Raw genomic sequence first — 23,116 nt, 5'->3', positions numbered from 1 at the left:
AGATACTCATTTGTATTCCTATCATTGACTTGAAGGGCACTGCAATTTACCTTCACTCTCTGTTCCTTCCCCTTCTATCATATAAAGACCAGGTTTTCATAGTCCATTTAGTTTACAGGAGTAACCTCCCCTAACCTTGTAATGTTTTTTTTTTTCTTTTTTTTTGCATTGGCACACCTAAATTTAAAGCCCCATGAATGTTCCTCCATGTGTTAGTTAATTTTCAGATTAGGTTAGCTAAAAGACACTCTATGGACTATAATTAAAATATATTTTAAAAAAATCAATGTAATTAGTAAAACTAGGGTTAATTCCATAATTTTCTGGAAAAAGCCTAAATGGGATTAGCAGACTTGCCCAAAGGAAATTCACTGAACTATCTCTTCTACATAAGAAAGCAACTCTCTAAAATTTCTGAAAGGTAATGGACTTCAAAGTAGCATTTCATGCTCTATTCTGTTCTTCTTCCATGCTTTGGTTTAAAAACAAAAACCAAGAACTTACTGATCTGAGTTTGGGGGGTGCATAGGTAAAAAAATCCAAGAATACTTTATGCACCAATGAGTGCTTAATCACAGCTTCCCTGAAAATAGAAAAACATAAAAAACACCACATCAGATCTGGCACTACAATCATACAGAGATAGGTATCTAAACAAGTGAAACAGTTCTACTGAATACAATTTGTCATAGATAAATTATATCTTTTAGCAATATTAAGATTAAAAAAATTAGGCTGTAAAATTGATTTAGCACCACTTACAACCAAGACCACAGTACTAATTTCTAATATCTAATCAGGAAAGATAAAGCTGCCTTTCAAATTAATGCTCCGCTCTCTCTCTTTTCTTCCCCAGCACTGGACACATGATTGTAAATCCACACGTGGATCTATTTTTTGTACAGCTGTTTTCTTTCTGTCATGTACCCTTCACAATGCATTGGATTCATAGAATAACTTTAGCAGAATTAAAGCCTGAATGGACCAAAACAGTGTTAGCGATTGCAATGATACCTACTTAAATCCAAGCCCTCTAGGGTCTAGAGTGAACTTGATGAATCCAGGTATATAGTAGAGGCTGGTGGTTAGGCTTCAAAGAACTAAAGATCCCATCAGGTATCCAAGTAGACAGTCGAAACTAACGCTGCATTTCTGAGTGTTTTGAAACTATGGAGCCATCTATTCTTCATAAAATTTTACAGTCTGTGCTATTATTAGCCCAATTTTACAAGGACAGAAAACTGAGGCACACACAGGTTAAGCTGTGAAAGGTTATACAGTAAATGACCGGGACAGAGGCACAAGCAGTCACACCCACGCAGTCTGGTCCCGGCAGCCATGCTCCCAACTGTTCCATTACAAATGCCAAGTAGCCACATGCATAGACTTCTAAGTCTTATATCCCACTTTAAATAACAGATTTAACATACATGGCTTCAACTTAACATTTTGTCTGGGGAAAGAATATTTCATGCTTATAAAAAGTGTATAAACCACAATTGTATGTTACCATTTTACAGGATATAACATCAGAAAAAGAGATCTCCTTTGGCACCAAGAATGGTTTCAAATAAGAAATGTTATATTCTTACTTAGGACAGATGAATAAAAGTAAGGAAAAAATAGCCACTTCTCTGGGCAAGGGTTATAGGTATAAAATGCTCTTGCTTCAAATGGCATTTGTTAAGGAAAAAAACGGAAACAGCTTTCTTACTTTTGGGCCATTGGAGTTAGAATCTGTTTCATTTCATCCATAATGAGCTCTAATTTTTCTGGCTGCACCTCTAATACTTTTTCCAGAGTTGAGTGATCTGCTGTCTGCAAAACAAACAAAGAAAATAATCAAACCCCTATAAATTTAATCTCTTCATGTCGGGAGAAAAGCAATCATAACCATTTTAAATAAGCTTAAATGAATTTAAGATTTCCTATATTTACATAACAAAGTCCCACTGTATATGTGCTCATGAAATAATTCCTTTATTAACTGATTCTCAATCTATACATTTACCAATGTATCTAAAGAGCTAAGCAAACACCAACCAAGTCAGCCAGACGAGTATTTGCTAATCGTAACACCAAGTTCAGAAATTCTTGCCACCATGCATTTTGTAATTCGTAAGAAGTATAGCAACAAGTTCAATTCAGGAACAGAACCTGACAAGTGGAGGTAACCCAGAAATCAATCTATATGCCTTCGGACAAATGTGTGCATTTGTGTCCCAGGGTTTAATCCTTTGACCGTTGTCGTCCCATTACTGGCCCTTGCAGAGTTAATCCCTGTATTCTACGCAAGGGTGAGTCTCTCTACTCTCTCTCTGGATACAATCTGGAGGAGAAAATGCACACACATGAAGAAATACTGAAGGTAGCCAGAGAAAGCCCAAGGCACCTCAGCCGGAGCCAGCTAGTGGGTGGTGACAAAGCTCTGCTAATTATTACGAGTTTTCCTCCTTAGTCTGACTGTAGAAAGGCAAGTATTGAAACATTACACGCAGACCGGGTGGGAGGGTGTAACAAAAGTAGTTTGATTCAAAGGGGATTTAGAGGCATTCATGGTGAGAATGAGAAGCCTAAGTATGACCACTTGCTCACTACAGCAGAGACAAAATAATCTGAGAGAACAAAGGGTCTAAGAGGGTCTCTTCAAGGACCAGTTAAAGTAAAGATTCTCAAATTGGGGCGCTGGAAGTGAAGGAAACACACATAGAAAAAGTGTTAAAAAAACTAGAGAAACACTTGTGGAAGTACCACCTTGTACAGCTGGAATGTGTTCCCGTAGAGCTCTTCCGTCAGCATGATCCTCTGCTCCAGAATGGCTTTGTCGTTGTACGCATACTCCACGATGGCCGAGGCTTCCGCATGCCGCAGCAGCTTCCTCACGTGGCCTTTAAAGCTTCGGATGATCTCTGCAATCTGTGGTTTACTTCTAAATCCAGCACAATTGTGGAAAAAATAAATGACAATAAGAAGTAACTTACTTCTCCCAAGGCCAACTCACCGATATGTGCATGGGGGGGTCTCCCACAGGGAATCACATCTGAGTAGGAAAACTGAACTGCCCTGTATTTCGACCTTTCAGCAGCCAGCCTGCCTGGGTTTGAAACTTGCCTCTGCTTACCAACTGAAAGACCCTGAGCAAGTTATTTAATCTTCATTTATCAAACAGACATAAGGGGGAAGTGCCGGTCGCTCAGAGGAGTAGGGCGCCAGCCCCTCAGAGGAGTAGGGCGCCAGCCCCATATGCCGGAGGTGGTGGGTTCAAACCCAGCCCCGGCCAAAAACTTCCAAGACAAAAAAAAAGAAAGAAACTAGACATAAGGTTGCTTTGATGACGAAATGAGCTAAGATGCATCAGGGACTATGGTCTGCACATAGTACATGCTCAATGAATGTCAGTTCCTATATGTTCAGCTTGACAAAAGATAGGGTAGGAAAAGGGAGAAAGGAAAAGATGCAGAGAAATAAGGAATCATATTCTAGGATTCTCTTTAAAAACAGAAATTAATCACAAGTATTTATCTATATCCTAAAAAAATGAAGCAGCTGATAATTATAGCCAGGAATATAAAGTAACAGAATTTGTATGCATGCCACATTTTTTGTTGATGGTTACATGTTCTGGTACATTATTATACTCAAGAAGATTGGTCAAGTACCAATTCTACCTCATTTAGGAAATACTTCCATCTTGATAGTTCCTAACCCCGGACCTTAGCTCAGTCTATTCACTCGTCCCTCCAGATCCTCTACCCTCCAAGCAGTGGTAACTAATGACAAGTTAATCATCCCATTTCTCTTCAATCACAGCCTCAAGATATGAATGGCAAAGGCAATACCATAATTTTACACTAATTCCAGTAATTGTTTTTAAGATGATACTCCCTTGAAACATCATAAACATCTGTTGAGGGCTATTACTATGACCACAGATTTTATAAGTAGCATGTCAGCACAGACAGAATCTGTGCCTCCAAAAAATAAAGAAAGATCTTTGACAATAAGACAACTTACCCATACATGAGAAATTTCTTAACAACATTTCTGGAATATTTGGCTTTACTTAATTCAACCAAATCATCTGAAAAACAAAAACACATTACAATGATTTGATATCTTCTTCTCAATTCTCCAGAAATAAAGGGAACAATTATATAAATGTATAATTCTAGGAATACAAATCAACTCTATTTCTCCCAAGTAAAGAAAACATAAAAACAAGAAAGGTCCCAGAGAAGACACATCTCAACAAAATTTCCTAGGACGGTCCTGGGTCAAGAGCAAACAAGTGACTTACAACAAATGATAACAAGTAATCTTCAATATCCAACACATACCTCGCAATTCTTCGAAGGCCTGTTTTCTCTGTTCTTCACTACCATACTGAATGTAACACTGGATCACGCGAGTTGAATCGTGTGCAAATGCAATCTGAAGGGAAGAGTTGGAGACTTTAGACTAACGATCTTCTGAAGAGTTATGCTTCTTACTGTTTGTGTTTTATTGCAACCTCTTTTAGAATTCCTTGTGAGAAAAATGGCAGACTCTCCGTGAATAAAATCAAACCTAGCCTACTTGGGAGTAGACATACTCGATTCAGTTGTACAGAGCATCACACTCTTTGGTCTAGCTGCCTATCATATTTAGTAAGGACAATTAATAAAGACACTGAGGCAGAGATAGGTTTACCTATTTCACAGAATTCCTACCTTTATAATTAAAGCCAAACCAAACCCAAACCATCTAATGAATATATGGACCACACTTCTCATTTCTCTGGAAGTTATCTTTCTGAAAAGAGAAGCATTCTACTTTTAAAAGTCTACTGTTCTATGATTGTAATATAAGTGATCTAAGAATATTTGGCAACTAAAGGTATAGATGGGTATGAGAAAAAGTCTTGCTACACAGAGTAGAACCTCCATAATTGCCCACCTCCCTACACTGACCGTCTCCTCAAGTTGACCTAATTTTCATAGACTGGACATGCATCACATGTACATATCAGTACAAGTAGGCCTAGTTCCTTATGTTGGCCACTTCCATATGTTGACCAACTTGTTACATTCCCTGGGGTGGTCAACTTACAGAGGGTCTACTGTATAATTATATATATACACATTGGTAGTGTATACATTATATGTTGATCACCTATTTCTCATATTTTCATTATAACCCCTATATTTATATGAAGTTGGACAATTAAGTTCACAAACCCATCCTAGACAAAGAGCTACACACTTCATTGCTGAGTATCACCATGGTCACCTTCAATGTCCTCCCCTTGGGAAGCTGTGCACTGACACCAGCGCCCAGTCTACCCTTCAAAGCAATTTTGAAATTCTTTTTCTGGAATGGCCATTAGAGCTGCCCTACAGGCTCCGACAATTAAGTTTGTGAACCTGCCACTTTGCGCTTATGTCACTAGCACTGTATGACAACTTGCGAAGGTTTCATATTGTTTGTGCATCAGTGTCTCAAGCTGTGTTGTGTCGATTTGTGGGGTGTCTTGCTGAGTGGTGTTCATTACTGCTGTGTGTTTGTGTGTCATACTGTGATAGCTCTGACAGTCATTCCAGAAAGAGTTCCAAAATTGCTGTGAAGGGTGAAGTGGGCGCTGGCATCAGTGCATAGGTTCCCAAGGGGGTACTATGCCGCCGACCATAGTGATACTCAGCGATGAGGTTATGTAGCACTGTTCCTAAGATGAGTTCGTGAACTTACTTGTCAGACCTCATACAGGGTGGCCATAAAGGTTGTGTGCTATTTTAAATTGCACACTATTTTTAACTGCAGAGAAACCTATGGCCACCCTGTATAACCAGTTATATTTCTAGAAGCGTTATTATGTTTCAAAGGTGATGCTTCAATCCATCTCCCTCCCTACTGGAAGGGAGGGATCAACTGATCACTGATCAATTTTTTTGAGCAAATCCACAAATCATCAGCCACGCAAAATTATTTTTACTATGCATAGTACAGTCTACTTCAAGAGGGCTTACTCACTGCTCATTGTCTTTAAAACTGTTTAATTCCAAAAACTCAGAAAGTGACAATACACTTCCATCAAGGTCAAGGATTTCAGAAGAATTTAAGTGAGATTTGTAAGATATCCTTAATACTTCCTTTTTAAAAAATAAGGCTATTTTTAAAAATTAGGCTATTTTTAAACCAATTTCAAAAATGTATGCATATACTGAGTACCTACTATGTAATCAATATACATACTTAAAATATATTTTTCTTATTTAGAACCCAAAGCAACCACTTATTAGTCCCACTTTCAGATGAGAAAAATAAGGTTAGGAGAAGCAACTAGCTATCTGGAGACACTGAGGAAAAACTTAACTTCTCCAAGCCCCAGATATTAGCAAATGTACAACAGGGACAAGGACGTCAGTGAAATGAGACGAAATGAGATGAAATGTGCACGGGTTAGCACAACTCCAAACACACAGTAAATAGTCAATAGGTTATTGCTTTTGTTAAAAACCACAGATATTTTAAGGATCAGAGTCAGGATATGAACACCAAATGAATTTCCAAGTCCATGGTTATCCAGCTGTGACCTAAGGTAGTCAAGAAAGATTACTGAGTGTGGAACATCTACAAATTGAGGACAACAGACGATCGCTAGATTTGAGTGGCAATTCCAACACAAAAGGATCTTGCTGAATTTATAAGCAGCAGCTGAGGACTTGCTATTTCAAGACATTCCCTCAAACTGCTATACACGTCTATAGCATCTGGTGAGTCCCCTGCATAGTGTTTGGTAAAGGCTGCCCCTGAAGGAGCCCTAAAACTACTGTCAGCTGCTTAGGACACACTGAAGTATGTGGAGTCAGAGCCAGACAGTGAACAAATGTGACTGAATTAATATATTTCCCCTAGATAACGTTAAGAGAACGCTGATTTATTTGAAATAAATTATACACTGGAAACAACAACAAGTTCATCCATCATAAATGCTCCACTACCCTTCCCTGAGAGCAAGGCAATTTCCATTGTTCAAAATTGCCACAGGACGCCCCAACTTACAGTTTTAATTTTTCCTTGGATCAACTTCTGCAAGTCGTTCATTAACTTTACTCTTTTCTCTTTGTCACAGTCTTTCCTACAAATGAGGAAAGAGGGAGGAAAAACGGTGGAAGAAGTTATTTTAAACATACAGAGCTAAAAACCCTACCAGGGTATGTTCACACAGTTTAGCATGATTTTCTTTCTGAAGGTAGCAAACCCCTGCCACTAAAATTACTATTCCAGAGCAGCCAGACAAAAGTAATTTTCTCAAAGGCAGAAACTCATCTCACAAGGTATAATTTTATGCATCAATCCAAATCTTAACAGCCAGAAACTTCAGAAGTAAAGAAAATAGTAAAACAAGTCTGAGAGACCAAGTACTTTAGTGTCTCAAAACCTAGCTGACAAGAAATTGCCCTTCATTTTCTCAGAAATCTCTCCAGAAGAACGTCAAATGTATTTTAACCTCACACATTTTCATAAACATATCTGATGCCATCGTAAGGATGCCACACATTTCTGCAACGGGCAGATATCCAAGCACTGATGCTTATACCAGGGTGTTATGAGTAGTTGTAAATAACCCAAGCGCTGTGTTATTTATTTTAGGACATTTCACTATTTATAAGGTATACCATTAGTTTTTCTGTCTCAAAAGGATGAATAAAGATGGCGTTAGGTAGGTGTTACCTTCTTAAAATCTCCCAAATCTGCTTTGCTCGAACAACAATGTCATAGTTGGTCTTATCGTTGAGTTGCCTATTCTGTTTCAGTTCTTTCTTCTTCTTTTTGAAGTCATCCCATTTGGGCTTCTTGACTGCTGATTCTAGTTACAGAAATTATTTTCAACAACAATTAACATTCTGAGTGCCATAAACAAATACAAATCAGGTACAAAGGACAATTACTAATCAGGATCAATACCCATTGTGGAATCTAGAAGAAAAAAAATATCACTCCTTATAGACTTGTACTTTACTTCATTTTCTGAGCAGTTCATATATATCAAATTTTGTTAAAACCAATCATTCTCTTAACTGCTCTTTAGTGATTCTTAACAGAATACCTATAAGAAATTAAGGATACTGAAAGGATTGTAAAAGCTTCTGCAACATTTTAAGTATTTTTTTCAACTGTAAAATAACTACTTTAAAAATTAAGAGCCTTGAATTTTAGATATAATCCATTTCCCATGAAACAAAAATTAGTCGAAATTAAAACAGGAAAAACAATTTCAAAAATTCCCTGTTCTGAGTGCTGTTGTATACTGTTATTTAATTCCTACAACAAGCCTGTGAGACGAGCACTATCATTATGTCCCCTTCCTTACTGGGGAAACGAAGGCACCAAGCAGCTAAGTCTTTGTCCAAGTCCATATGACCAACAGGGCTTAGAACCAGGATTCAAATTCAAACCCAGAAACAATCCTTTGCTGTCATAACCCAAATCTCCAGGTTCTCTGTGGAAGTTCTCTACAGCATCTCTAGTGATGATATAAAGGTTTAGTATCTTTCTATTGCTACATTTTTGTCCTCAAAAATCCAAGCAACTTACCAATTGAGCCAATGAGACTAAACAAAGAACAATTTAATAAAGTGGGCATTATTTACGTGAGTATTCTACAGGAAACTCTAACCAATTAGCTAGACCTAAACATTTCCCTTTTTCTAATTCTAAAAACTTGGAAAAATGCAAAAAAATTCCCCTATAAAATCATTACCTAGTCATACCACTAGGGCAAAAAAGCCATTTTGCCCTTTCCCCAGGCATGTATTTAAAGTAAATTATACACTGGAAACAATGACAAGTTCATCGGTCATAAATGCTCCACTACCCTTCACTGACAGTGAGGCAATTTCAATTGTTCTAAGCTTTAAAAATTCAGAATCTGTATGTTAATATTATTATATTTTATCTTCTCATGAAACTAAATATCCTTTAAGAACACAATTCTTGATAATCGTACACTATACTAGTGCAATGTGTTTTATTATTCCCCTATTATTTACTTATTTATTCCATGCCTGGTCATACAGAGGACTATAAGCAATGGAGGGCATATTTATCATTAATACTGGGCCATCCTCTACTTCACAGCAGAGCATCATAACTGATTCCGAGCTAATTTAATTCCACAAATACTTGGGCATCCCAAATAAGCCAAGCTACAAGTATCAGTTTTAGGGTTGGCTAGTATCTAAGTTCTCTCAGTTTCTGGTTAGAAAAAGAGAGAAAATAAAATCAAGAGTTCCATTCTGAAATGTTAGGAAAGTATCTCCCATTGCAAAATGTTAGGATGTTAGGAACATACTTTCTACAGCAAAAAAAAAAAAAGAAAAAAAAAATCAGGGCCGTAGCATGACAGGATCTTAGGGTGAGAATGAATGTGTACGTGTTAAAATGAAGAACTCCAGGGAAAGGAAGGTTTAAGATCTATTGGAGAGGCTAGAAGAGAAACTACGGGGTAGGGGGATGAGGGTGGAAAAAGAGAAAATTAAGAGAAAAGATGGGAACTGAAGCAGGAAAGGATCCTGCAGGCCTATAAGAAACTGAAATTTCCCCTCCTTGCTCTCCCCACCTCCCTGTCTTCAGGCTGCTGCCCCTCCAGTGAGCAGCCCTCAGAGAGAAAAGAACAAGAACTGGGACTAGGGGACTGGACTGAGAAGGCCCTGGGGCTGTGGTTTCAGTTGGCAGCATGCAGTAGTATTACCATGTTTCCCCAATATGAGACACTGGCTTACATTTATTTTTTCTCAAGAAGATACACTAGGGCTTATTTTCAGGGGATGTCTCCGCACTGAAATGCTAGGTCTTATTATGGGGTAGGGCTTATATTTAACAAATGTATAGAAATCTTGCTAGGGCTTATTTTTTGGGTAGGTCTTATTTTCGGGGAAACATGGTAGGACAAGTTGTGTTGGAGAAAAATAGAATGAAAGAACCAGAGAAATTCTCAGCACGTTGCAGAGAAGGTAAAGGTACAAGGTCAGACAATTAAGCTCCCACACTCATCCTAGAAAAAGGGCTGTGACTTCACCGCTATCACTATGGTCACCAGACGGCCAAGGGAGTACTTCAAAAGTGACTGTAGTGATATTCACCCATGAAGTCTGTATTACTTGTTCTAGGATTTTAATAAACTTAATTGTCAGACCTGGACAATGAGCGCTCAGATGGCCATTCCAGAAAGAGAGATCCAAAATTGCTCTGAAGGGTAGACTAGGAATTGGCACCAGCGCATATCTCCCCCAGAGGAGTACCTCAAAGGTGACCATAGTGATATGCAGAGATATGTACCACTTTTTCTAGGACAAGTTCATTAGCTTAATTGTCCGACCTTGTATGTCAGTAGCTGTAGACCAGGGAGGGACAATGCCTAATGGGCATGCTGTACAACGAAGAGCAAAGCTCTGGGTTAGAAATGGTCCACTGAACATTGTGATGAAGAGATCAGCAGTTTGTTTCAATAGACAAATAGGATCCCTAACAACACTGCCAATCAGTGAGCAACTTGTCCTGAACCAATTAAAATCAAATCTGCCGTTTATACACTGTAACTTCTCTGGGACTGCTACCAGATCTGAGCCATCTGTGGGTTGATTATATCAGACTTGCCTAGGCTCTGTGAGGGGAGGGTCTATATAAGTCTCTTGTTCACTAAGATCTTCTCAGTCAAGGCTGATGCTTAACTGGGACACACTGGTCCTTTAAGGCTGATTTCTGTGATTATTAGATGGGGCCTAGATCCTTACTGATTCTTTTTCTTTCTTTTTTTCCCCCTAGTTTGAGGCACAATGCATAGATAACTCAAACCTTTGTTCAAAAATGAATTGATAAATTAAACTTAGCCTACAAAAAGGAATGTTTTCTTGAGGCTCCACTGTATGAAGACTACAATTTAGCTTAACTCCATGGCTAAGGCAATTTAGAAAGGGTCTAAGAAATAAGGAGTTGTAAACACTAAAGGGAAATTTTGACCAGAAAAGATGCTATGTTGTTTATTCAAGCTTATCTACCTTTCCCTCCTCTCATTCCAAAACGTTCCCTGTCAAAGAACAAGAATGGGAGGTCTCCAATTCATTTCCAGCGGCCCTGTGCATAATGGTTCAGGCACTAGCTCAGTAGGAAAGGCTGCTGCAGAGACTATGCTCAAGAAATCAGAACTTACCATCACTTTTACCATCTGGCTGGAATTTTCTCTTCTTGCTGAATTTATTTGCTGGCTGGAATTTGTTCTTTGGTGCTTTGTCTCCTTGTTGCTTATTCTTGAACTGCTTCATACCCTTTTTGCCAGGAGGTTTTGTGGTACTTTTCTCAAAGTTCTTAGATGTAACTTTAGATCCACCTTCTTTAGCCCCTTTTCTTGGGAATGTCCTTGAAAATCCAGAGTCTAGTGACAAGGATAAATAATTATTGTTTCAAAGATTCTGGACCCAGATCTCTTTTATCCACTAGATTATATTCATTATAGAAAACCATACACTTTTTAGTGAAACACACTTTCTTTACTATCAAATATGCAACACTTACCCTTTTGAATAAAGTACAATTTAAACAATCAAAAAATTTAAAAACTTTTTCCCTGATTATAAAACTTTAATACAGGCTTACGATACAAAACCCAGAGAGTAATGTATAATAACAACTATCCATAATTCTACCACCTAGAGATAACCACTGTTGTTTCTCTAATTGTAAACCTATAGTAGAGATGAGATATTACTTATATATCTTTGTATTCTGCTTAATGACTCCATATCATTAGTCCTTATACATAATTTTCAATGGGTCTATAACATGATAGGAGTCTAAGAATAAAATGAACACTTTAGATATTTAGAAAGTATATCATAAGGACAAAATAAAAATGTTTACTTCAAAATTTCTACTTTGGAGAAGACAATTGTAAAGCCTATAATGAAATTATTTGGTAAAAACCTTCTTTGATCAACAAAGCTTGCAAACTATCTAACAAATGAGATGCGCACAATACCAGCCATGCCTTAACAACTATTGAAAGAAAAAAAGAAACTGCTTCAGAAAACATTTATTTATTTTGAAATACTGACTTTTTTATTTTGAAATACTGACACCTGATGGAATTATAAAGACATCACCATTATAAATGCGGAAGCTAAAAGTAACTGGTTTATCAGCAGTTTGTATTAACTGGCCCTGATTTATTAAACATAGAAACAAAACATATGGCACATTATAATAAACGACACCGCAGGATCAATGGCTTTCATTCCTCAATTATTCCGGTAATTTCTTTAAATGTCTAAATTTCATAAGTAACACACTAACGCATACACAATAGGTTTCAGACAGTTAAGCTCCCACACTCATCCCAGAAAAGGTGCTGCGACTTCACTGCTGACTTTCACCTACTGTGTACGTGTTAGTATGGTCCTCATGAAACACGGATTTCCTCCTACTTTTTTAATCCTAACCCTACCTCGTGAACACAGATTAAAATACGCTACGTACATAGCTCCCACCCTTACAATGGCCAATCAACCACATGGAAAACATGTTTTGGCTCGGCTATCTTACCATTGTTTTTATGAAATTTGTTTTTTTCTTGCGATGCCTTTGTATTCTTTCCTGTGAATTTTTTTTTCCCTTTGACTTCCATTGTGGCAACTCTGGAAAACAAAAACCAAACCAAAAGGAATCAATGAATTTCTCATCAAGTAAGTCACTGAGTAGTCACTGCCATATTTGGTCCTTGCGCTCACAGATGAGGTGAAAATCACCTGGCACAGCAAGCACGACCCCACAGTTCCCGCAATTACACAACCTGAAAGTGAAGACGATACCAATACAACACCTAAGAAGACGCACACATGCTGGCCAGGACGCGATATATCTAGAGGCAACGCTTTAGCAATGATGAAAAGCTGACTGTTACTGGCGTTAAATATAAGTGTTTCTGTTCTGTACCCTGGAAAGACTCGGTGATGAGTAACTGTCAATACTACTTACTGTTTGATTTCTTGGTTTCTATCCTTAAAAGCCAGGAATGAAGAGTAGGCTGTATTTAACATATGTTACATTTTAATGAAAGAAAATAAAGGATTCTCTGAAAGATCCCTCTACAACACAACCAGGTAAAACAAAGATTACCCTCTATTGTGATTGTTTTAGAGACAGCTAGGTAACCTGCCGTGAATTCCAAAATAAGATTATGCTAAAACACCACCACCGTGTTACTTGTATTTAACCCACACTCATTTTGAGCCCCGGGCCTGGGGGCCTCGTGAAGTGGTGAAACTTCTGCTCACTGTTTCGCCGTCAACCTGCTGTCTCCTCCACCTCCTGCCACCCTGCTCCTGCCAACCCACCCAAACACACCAGGTACACTGGACTATGTTCTCTGATACCATAACTTCCAATTGCACATTTCCCCTTGAATGTTTACCTAGCTGCTCTTTGAACGAAATCAGTGCGGTGGTATGTGGCGACGTGACCTTGGTGCACGTACTCAGGGGGTATGAATCAGAAGTTGTCATCCAGGCTCACCCAAGTAAAAACTTGTGGAATAACAAAAGACTCAATTCTAAGAAACAAATTCAGTAAGTATGTTGTAAGTCACATACGACTCATGTGGCACACACCTGATTCTAATGCCACGTGATTTGCATATAACTCACACACAGAAAATAACAATTTTTTCCTTAAGTTAGAAAAGATCATTTTGTTTTCAAAATTTTAACTCTGACTTTAACTCTTTAATTTTTGTAGTAAAACACCATGGTCCCATGAAATTTTTTTTTCTAGTGTGGCAATGTGTTACTATTTCAATTAAAAAATTTGCCAAAGAGGTCACTTGTAGGGTATTGAGACCCCAAGGTGTACAGGGCAAACAAGACATAATCCCTCATCTTTCCCAGGCCCTGGAAAGAAGCAGAATAGATCAAGGGCAAAGTGATTTGGCTCATTTTTCACTCTTCAAAGTTATACGTTTAATTCACTTCTAAAGCTGTCGCCAAAGAAACATGTTTGGAATCTTTAGACACGATCAGATATTTCTAGATTAGAATTTTTCGTTTAGGAAGTAATTTACCAGGATGCTAATAGGATAAAATAAGGGTTCTGGAATACAGTATATTTGGGAAACAGTAAGTTAAATCTGCCGATAAGGAAAGATTTTTCAAATTCTTTAATTTGCTAACATAACTATCCATATTGGCCAAGCAAAGGCTGAAGTATGCAGGATTTTCCAACCTTAGTTGAGCCACTTTCTCCTGAAACATCTCAAAGAAATGGCAAGATTCCAAGAAACATTCTGGAAAATGCTGTTCAAAGTCAGACTTTACTAGTATGATTCTGAAAAAAAAGGGGGGGCCTTGAATAACTCAGCTTCTTTGGTGCATGTAGGACTGACTGACTGACTGTAGAGTCACTTTATCACTTGGTTATAGCCACTATAACCATATATGAATCTCTTAGTTCTTCTATAGCATGTATTATGCTTTTCTATAAACCCATTCATGTACATGTTTTCTCCATGTATTTAATTCTTACTTGAAATAATTTTAGTTTTACAGAAGAGTGAAAAGATATACAGTGAGTCCCTATATACCCTTTGCCCAGCTTGCCCTAATGTTAAGTACAGTACTCTTAGTTTTTTCATGAATGTCCTCTTTCTCTCCCAGGATACACTGAACTTAGCCATCTCCTTTCTATTTTGCAGAATATACGGCATTTGGGGTTTGCCTGGTGCTTTCTCATGATTAGACAGGGGTTATGAGAGCTCTTTTGAAGAATAACAGAAGGTCCATGATACCAACATCACTTGGTCAAAGTAGTGTTTGCCAGGGTTTCTCTGCTGGAAAGTTACCATTTTCCCTATCCTTACTCTGTTAGAAGCAAGCCACTAAGTCACTAAGTCCAGCCCAAACTCAAAGAGAGGAAAATTAAGCTTTACTTTCCAGAGGAAGGGTACCAAAGCATTCAGATCACAAGCAACTAATAAACATTTAGATCTTCTGTGACCAGGGTATCTTCTTAAAGTTTAGCTGCCTCATTTTGGCATTCTTCAGTGCATCTTGCTTGCAGCAATTACTATGAGGTTTGGTGATTTCCTATTTCCTTTATTAGTTTTACCTTTGGGGAAGATTTATCCCATCTTTTCCAACTATTTATTTGCATCAGTATGGGTCTCAGATATTTATTTCACTCCTTGGGTTGTAATCTAATAACATCATTATTTGTTATTCAAATAGATGTTTAAATAGTTCCAGCTTTGGCCAGTGGAAAGTTTTTCAGGAGGCTTCTGTGTCCTGGCACTTGCTCCAAGTTCATCACACATTATCCTTTCAAGGATATTTCTCCAAGGAACATTGGGTGCTTTAACTGAAAATCATATTTAAAAACCAAGATCTAATGGAAAAGCAGGCACCCCATGTACTCAATACTAATTTGAAACTAGCAGATGAACACCTATAGGCCCACACAAGAGAAAAATACATTAAATTCAAGAAGCAGGGAAGGGAAGGGGCTTGGGGACTCAGTAAGCTCCCATTGTATCTCCTAACAGATACAATGTAGTGGTATATGGCACACCACTTGGGTGAAGGACTCAACTACAACTGGCATGTTACTGAACAAATACAAACAATGTAACCTAATCATATACATCCTTAAACTGAAATTAAAAAAAGAAACAAACAAGATCTAAATGCTAGGTGTGCTGTTGTCACTAAGGTGTCACTGCTCCTAGATCCTTTCGGCAGATAGATCTAGGAATACACATATGTATGTTAACCTGTGCATACACACATACCTGTATTTATTTCTATATTATTAAAATAACATTAAATTCATTTAATTATCCCTAACTGTAATCAAGCACCACAGGTTTTATTCTAGTTATCCCCTCTTGCTCAGTTGCAACTTCTGTCTCTGACAGTGAGAAACTCACTTCCCACTATCTACAATTTATTTACATACTTGTTCAATCCTACTATAAATATGGAAGATTTCAGAACTGCTAACCTTCAATTATGACAAACAAATTTGCCAATTACAGTACAGTGTTTATGCACTGTTGTTTTTTTGTCTTTAGCCTCAAAGTATGCATTCAAAATACTGTTTTCCAAAGTTACTTAGGTCAACTCCTTCCCCTACTCTCACTTTTTCAGTGAAGTTATATGTTTATAGTACAGTCTGACATTTTAGTCTGCATTCCATCCACAGAAATGCTGGTTGATTTGTTAAATCTGCATATAGTCAAGTTCCCTCTTTTTGGTGTACAATTTTATTGGTCTTGACAAATAGATAGTCATGTATCCACTACCAGAGTATCTTACAGAAAATTTCCACCACTCTAAAAAGTCCTCTCTGCAGCCGCTGTGCAATCAACTCTTTCCGCCTTCCCAGGTTGCCACTGATCTGTTTTTCATTCCAGTTTTGCCTTTTCCAGAATGTCATATAAATGGAATCACACGGTATGTAACCTTTTGAGTCTTGCTTATTTCACTAAGCAAAATCCATTTTGTTTGAGGATTGTGTCTGTCCCTTCATAACCAATCATTACATTCCAAAGTATCTTTCAGAATTATTCTCTCTTTCTTCCCTCCATTACCCCATTCAGGCTCTCGTTACTTCTTGCACTGTTTTGCCTTTAGATTAAATCTGTCAATCTGCTGCAATCCACTCTCTGCTGCCTGGTTAAACTTCTACTACCACACCTATGTCATGGCATTTCCATGCTCTAATAGTTTCAAAACCTTCCCACAGCCTACATAAATAATTCAAACTCAGATTGGCATTCATAGCCATTCAAAATTTGGCCCTCATTAGCTCTTGCAAACATACCACAGGGGAGCCAATCTTACTTTCTTAAAATTCTCTTTCAGGCTCAAAACTTTAAAGCCACTCTCTCTAACAATGCAATTCCTACACATTCTTCAAATCCAGCTGAAGTGACATTTTCTTACAATTTCTCCCCCATATACATTCCCATCTTTCCCAAATGATGCTTCTTTTTCTTCTAATGACCCATTTTTATATCCGTCTTAAAATATAACACTTAGAAGTTTATATTGTTATTCATGGATAGTTCCACCTTTATTCTATAAAAATTTATTGAATACCTATAACCTCTGTGCTAGAAAGCTACTGAGTTGAAAAGTATGAAAGAAAAAAAGGTGTGCTCTGACAAGCAACCAGGAAATTAAAACACAATGTAATTGTCAGAAGTACAGTACAACCACCACAGTTGACCACTTCCTTAAATTGACCTAATTTTCATTGACCAGACATGCACCACATGTACTATCAGTACAGGAGGCCTAGTTCCTTACGTTGGCCACATCCATATTCTGACCACTTTGTTACAGTCCCTTGCGCAATCAACTTACAGAGGTTCTATGTATATACCAAGTGTTAAGGGAGCTAGTAGCTGAGAACCGAGCTCTGCCTTATGAAAGGAAATATTCCCAAAGGTAGAGGGCCATGGGATCGATCCTTCATTACCTCCCTCAGCAAGCTGAGAACCAAGCTATAAAAGCAGTAAATATTCAATACTCAATCTCTAAATACTGGCATTCCTCAAGTCTTTGTCCTAGTGGACTTCTCTTCTTTCTCCATACTTCTGCCTAGGTGATGTCATTCTATTTTCTGGCTTTCTTCTATGCTGAATATTCCCAAATTATTTCACCATTACAAACTTTTCTCCTGGGATCCAGATCTGTGTATCTAACTGCTTACTCAACACCTCTAATTACATGTCTAACGGGCACCATACACTTAATACGTCCAAAACATAATTCTCTATATTCTCTCTGCAAACCACTCCCAAACAACGCTATCCCATTTACTTTCCCCTGCCCTACTGTTCTCCATTTCAGACAATGACACATCATCTACTCGACTGCTCAAGCAAGAAACCTGAGAATTACCCTTGACACTCTTTCTCATTTGTGACATTAGATTTCTTGAATACCCCTTAGAAACACTTCTAACTCTCCAATTCCAACACCACTATCGCCACCCTAATGCAATCATCAATGGTTTTCTTACTAAACTTCCAAATTAAAGACATTTTTCTAAAGAGAACCAAGGACTATCAAGTTTTTCCGTTACTTATATGCCTTCAGTGTTTATAAAGACATGGGAATATTTGCCTATTGTATAGAAATCAAAAAATTCTTTAGCATGGGCTTCAAGATCTTACAGAACCTTGGGTCACTCTATCCCTTTAACTTGACCTTGTACCACTAAACACACAGCTTCCACCTCAAGATTTATTGCCTCTGCTTAAAGTAATGCAGGGGCTTCCAGATTTCAGGGTTGTCTCACGCCATGCTTTACATCTCCTATAAAAGATCACTTCTTCAGACTTCCCCATCTTCCACCTTAGCACCCAGTTCGTTTCCTTTCCAGCACTTACAATCTGCAACTTGAGGTTCAGAACAACCTGCAACCGTACATTCAGACTGTAAACTCAGCACTAGACGTGGGGTGGACAGTTGTCAAATACAGGTCAAATGGGCTGAACAGAACAAGCACTGGCAGGGACTTTAGAGGGAAGCTAGTTCTGTCCGTCCCAAAACGCAGGCGCCGTGGTAGGTAGAGGGGTCGTAGTCCCGCCCCCTCGCCGGGCTTCCATTAATCCCCAAACTCCCAGGTTACTAAAATGTTCCAGAAGACTGCTTGGTGAGCCACGAACCCGGTAGACCCTCCAGACTCCAGCCCCAGGCAGGGTGCAGACCCCTCCCAGAAGCTACGGCTGAGTCTGCCACACTCACCATACACGTGGGGCCTAAGCCAGCTCCAGTAGCGGAGCTCCGACCGCCGCTTCCGCTTCCTCGTCTTGCTCCGCCCCCTGAGTCTGATTTTTCCAATCTACCGTTGCAGAACAGGCAGTAAGAGGTGGGGCTTATCAGAAAATACGAAAGCTCGGAGTTCCATTGGTCCGATGCTGTTTACTTCATCTCGAGGCGCCGGTCTGCGCCTCAGGAGAGGTTTGGCCCTTGGAAGGATCCGTCGGGCCGATGTATGTCATCAAGTCGTGAAACTGAAATGTTAACCCTGTCGCTTCCGTGCTAAGGAAGCAAGTGATGCTTCTCGCGAGAGCAGATGGGTTGCTGAAGGAGAAATCTGGCTGGTGTGGTTAATGAGAGGCAGTTAATCCTGTAGCCTGAGCTAATATTACAATAGTTAAAGTTTTAGAGGTTGCTAATTTGCATCCTTTCTGAGCGTTATAGTAGTCAGTGGAGGATAAAAAAGGTATTTCGGAAATCGGTGTAAGTCGTAATCTTTTTTTTTTTTTTTCACTTGCTAGCTGTGTGACTCTGGGCCAATTACCAAATTTCTCTGAGCTTTAGTTTCCGGATCAATAAGATAGAAATAGTTAAATCACACATGTAAAGCACTTAGCACATGAATGATCATGAAAAGCTCTCAGTAAATGTCATTTTAAATGTCTCCCTGTTCCTGGATACTACAGTTACCCATTTCCCACTTAGAAATAAAACTGTGGTTAGAATATTATACCTAACTTACAGATGAAGAAACTGACACCTCAAGTTTGATCCTGTCAAATAAACAGAACGTTATTCTCTAACAGTTATGGAGAACAGAAGTCCAGAATCAAGCTATTGATAGAGCTGTGCACCTTCTGAAGGATCTAGGAGAGACTCCTACTTTGCTTTTCTGCTTTTTTTTTTTTTTCTTTTTTGAGACAGAGCCTCAAGCTGTCGCCCTGGGTAGAGTGCTGTGCCATCACAGCTCACAGCATCCTCCAACTCCTGGGCTCAAGCGATTCTCCTGCCTCCGCCTCCCAAGTAGCTAAGACTACAGGCGCCCACCACAACGCCTGGCTATTTTTTGGTTGCAGACGTCATTGTTGTTTGGCGGGCCCAGGCTGGATTCGAACCGCCAGCTCAGGCGGACGTGACTAGCGCCTTAGCCACTTGAGGCACAGGCGCCAAGCGTGTGTCTTCTGGTTTTTTGTTTTTAGTTTTTTGTTTGTTTGTTTGTTTTTTAAATTAAATCATAGCTGTGTACATTAATGCAGTCATGGGGTACAATGTGCTGGTTTTATATACAATTTGAAATATTTTCATCAATCTGGTTAACATAGCCTTCATAGCATTTTCTTAGTTATTGTGTTAAGACATTTATATTGTACATTTAGTAAGTTTCACATGTACCCTTGTAAGATGCACCATAGGTGTGGTCCTATTTTAAGTATGCTTATATTGGATTTAGAACCCGGTGGGATAATCCAAAATTATCTCATCTGGAGGTTGGTAATTACATCTGCAAAGACCTTTTCCAAATAAGGTCACTTTCATGGGTTCTGAGAGTTAGGATATGGACATATCTTTTGGAGAACATTCAAATCCACTACATGTGAAAGTTGAGGAACTGGGACATGACGTTGGTTGGGTTGGTGAAGCTTCAGATTTTACTGTCTTCCAACTCACTTTGTTTTCTGCCTTTTAATAATAGTAATAGTATACTTCTTGAGAACAGGAGTCATTAGTAGTTTCAAGGCACCTATCTCACTACTCAGCACACAGATATTTGATAAACACTTGTCTGCCTTAACTGATAGAAGTATGTTTGAATTTCAGCTCATTTAAGTCTCCTAAGAACAGTTTTGAAGTATGTCTTTTCTCTTCATTTTATGGAGAAAGAGAATGTCCCCAAAGTCAACATACATAGAAAAAAAAGGAAAGTATAGCTAATGTACCTTTATTTACCAAATATTCATTAGAAAATTTTACAAAAAGATGGCCAATACATAGAGGATATTTTGTAACTATTTTACAAAATTTTATAATGAATATTTGGAAATAAAGTTACATACATTTAGTTAGAATTTCCGATTTTCCCTGTGTGTGACAACTTTCAGGACACCCTGTATAGTACCTTGGTCCAGTGAGGCTGACTCTAGACTCAACATGGCTGTCTCTGTACTGCTTTCTCTAATTCATTAAATCTCCAATAAGTAAGTGCTAAGGAAAGAGAATATGGAACAAGAATTGCAAGAAACCCATCATCAATGCCTTCTGGGGCAAATAGTTTGGTAATAGGGATATTAGACACCTTGAAACACTTGACGAGTAAAGACTAGCCCAAAAGAAAAAAATATCAAAAACACTCTACCACACAGTTCTAGGAAAGGATACATTTGTATTTTGAACTTCATGGTTAGTAGCATTCTATACCCTAGAGGACACATACAAGTGGTTATCTTAAACATATACATTAAAGTTCTATAAATAATTTGCCTTTTCCCAGGGAGAAGGAAAGTCTTATCACATACCAAATCTCTGGATTATTACTAATAATGTTTTTTTTTTTAGTTTTGAAGAATAGTCCCCTAAAATTTTATGCAGTAATTTTGCTTTTAACCCTGTAAGTCTATGAATCCCTCAAACAGCTAATGATCAGAAATGTAGATCACTCTGTGTATCCCTAGAAGCATAAGATACTCTTCTTGCATGATACAGCATACAATTTAATTAGAGCAGCTTGACATCCAAGAGGTTAACAACAGCAATATAGCAGTGCAGTTAAAAGCATTGACATTGGGATCAAATAAATCTCACTTAAAATCTGTGTTCTGTGTGGATATAGACAAGGTAGTTAACTTGTATGAGCTTCCGTTTCTAAATGGGTAAAATGGGAATAACAATACTTATTTTGGGGGGGTTGCCATGTGGCTCAAAAGTGATAATATCTGTACAGTTCTCAGCCAGTAGTAAATGGTGAGTGATTCATAGCTTGAGAGAGAAGTGAATTCATTAGAGACACTTATGGCTGCAAGTAGTGGAGAATTCAGTTAATAATTTTCTGAAGTTGGCTTCAGCAATAATTTTCCTCACACAACAAAAATTCTGAAAGTAGCTTGTTGCTACAGCCCAATGATGTAACAGTGTCATCAAAGATCCAAGCTCTTTCAGTGTTCAACCACCACCCTCAATCTGCTGACTTTTGATTCTCACACTTGTTTTCTGATTACGAGATGTACTACTCAGTTTCAGGTTTTATATCACACTTCAGTGCTAGTTAAAAATGGGGAAAGAAATCCCCCCATCCCCTCTGCACTAGGGCTCTGTTCTTTTATCCCAAGAAGGGAAGACCCAACTTGGGTCTCCTTTTATTTCAGTGCCTAGGTCTGAGTCACATGGCCACTCCCAGGATTGAAAGAACAGCAAATATAATGTTAGCCAGGCATTTGGATTTCATTCTTTTTCCAGTACCCTCATAAAATTAAAGGTCACTTGGCAAATATGCTTTACTCAGCAGTAGAGATTTAATTTGTAACTTAACCTAATCTAGTTTAAAACTTACAATAACTGTAGTATCCAAGGCTGTGGATCACAGTCTCTGTAGCATGTCAGAATCACCTATGGAGAAAAAAAATCACCAGTAATTCTGATTTAATTGGTCTGGAGTCAGACCTGGGAACTGAGAATTTGGAAAGCTCTCTAAGTCATGTGAACGTACAGCTAAAGTTAAAACTCACTTGTTTAAGGAATGGGATTCAAGTTGTTGATTTCATTTTCTAGGTAACTGAAGGTTAAATCCCCTGGTCTCCTTTTACTGCAATCACTAGAATTAAAGAGTTAAATGTATACTTGTTTCTTTAAGTAGACAAACATGGTATCTTCCTTGTGGATTAAAATCTGTAGTGATTTAACAATCACTAAATCTTCAAAAGGCTTTAAATTTGAACCATAAACTTCCAAACATATTCTAGAAAATCTTTGCTTCTTTTTTCCAATTTCACATGGTTTCATGAAATTTTCTATATTTCATAAAAATAAGGTATGTTAGGTGTCAGCTCCCACACAGCCCCCACCCACAAATCAGTTCTTTAGATTTCTAATTAGTGGATTTTATGCTAATAGTGTTGGGGTTTTTTCCTATTTCCCAATGCATAAGCAGGGAGAAAGGGCACGTTACTGATATAAAGCATAAGCAAGATCTTGGCAAAGATTGAGTTTATTTTCAGGACCTATTAGAATCATAAATCCATGGAAACGAAGCAGTTGCCAACACATTTTTCTTTAGGGAAAAAAGAACTGCTTCTGAATAGGGTGCATTGTGTTTTTCAATACCATAAATT

The 23,116-nt window shown here is 38.2% G+C and overlaps 1 protein-coding gene across 2 annotated transcripts in view; it reads right to left on the bottom strand.

The window, feature by feature from the left end:
- PUM3 (pumilio RNA binding family member 3) overlaps positions 1 to 18,857 on the bottom strand; it is a 44,800-nt gene extending 25,943 nt beyond the window's left edge. The window contains exons 1-10 of one of the 2 annotated variants that reach the window (XM_012813957.2): positions 18,780 to 18,857; positions 12,577 to 12,668; positions 11,189 to 11,410; positions 7,711 to 7,846; positions 7,039 to 7,114; positions 4,338 to 4,431; positions 4,015 to 4,081; positions 2,755 to 2,929; positions 1,715 to 1,818; positions 505 to 583 (exon numbers count right to left, since the gene is read on the bottom strand). In XM_012813957.2, the coding sequence (XP_012669411.1) occupies positions 505 to 583; positions 1,715 to 1,818; positions 2,755 to 2,929; positions 4,015 to 4,081; positions 4,338 to 4,431; positions 7,039 to 7,114; positions 7,711 to 7,846; positions 11,189 to 11,410; positions 12,577 to 12,658 (1,035 nt within the window). In that variant the 5' untranslated portion in view covers positions 12,659 to 12,668; positions 18,780 to 18,857. Of the gene's footprint in view, positions 1 to 504; positions 584 to 1,714; positions 1,819 to 2,754; positions 2,930 to 4,014; positions 4,082 to 4,337; positions 4,432 to 7,038; positions 7,115 to 7,710; positions 7,847 to 11,188; positions 11,411 to 12,576; positions 12,669 to 13,251; positions 13,334 to 18,779 lie in introns of those variants that run through there. The other variant, XM_023508422.1, reaches the window with a different exon arrangement.
- Positions 18,858 to 23,116: the final 4,259 nt, after the last annotated feature.

Source organism: Otolemur garnettii, unplaced genomic scaffold (genome assembly GCF_000181295.1).
Source record: "Otolemur garnettii isolate 467f Iridium unplaced genomic scaffold, OtoGar3 scaffold00006, whole genome shotgun sequence".
NCBI classification, from domain to species: Eukaryota; Metazoa; Chordata; class Mammalia; order Primates; family Galagidae; genus Otolemur; species Otolemur garnettii.
The sequence above is the reverse complement of the archived record's forward strand: the minus strand, read 5'-3'. Positions and strand labels throughout refer to the sequence as shown.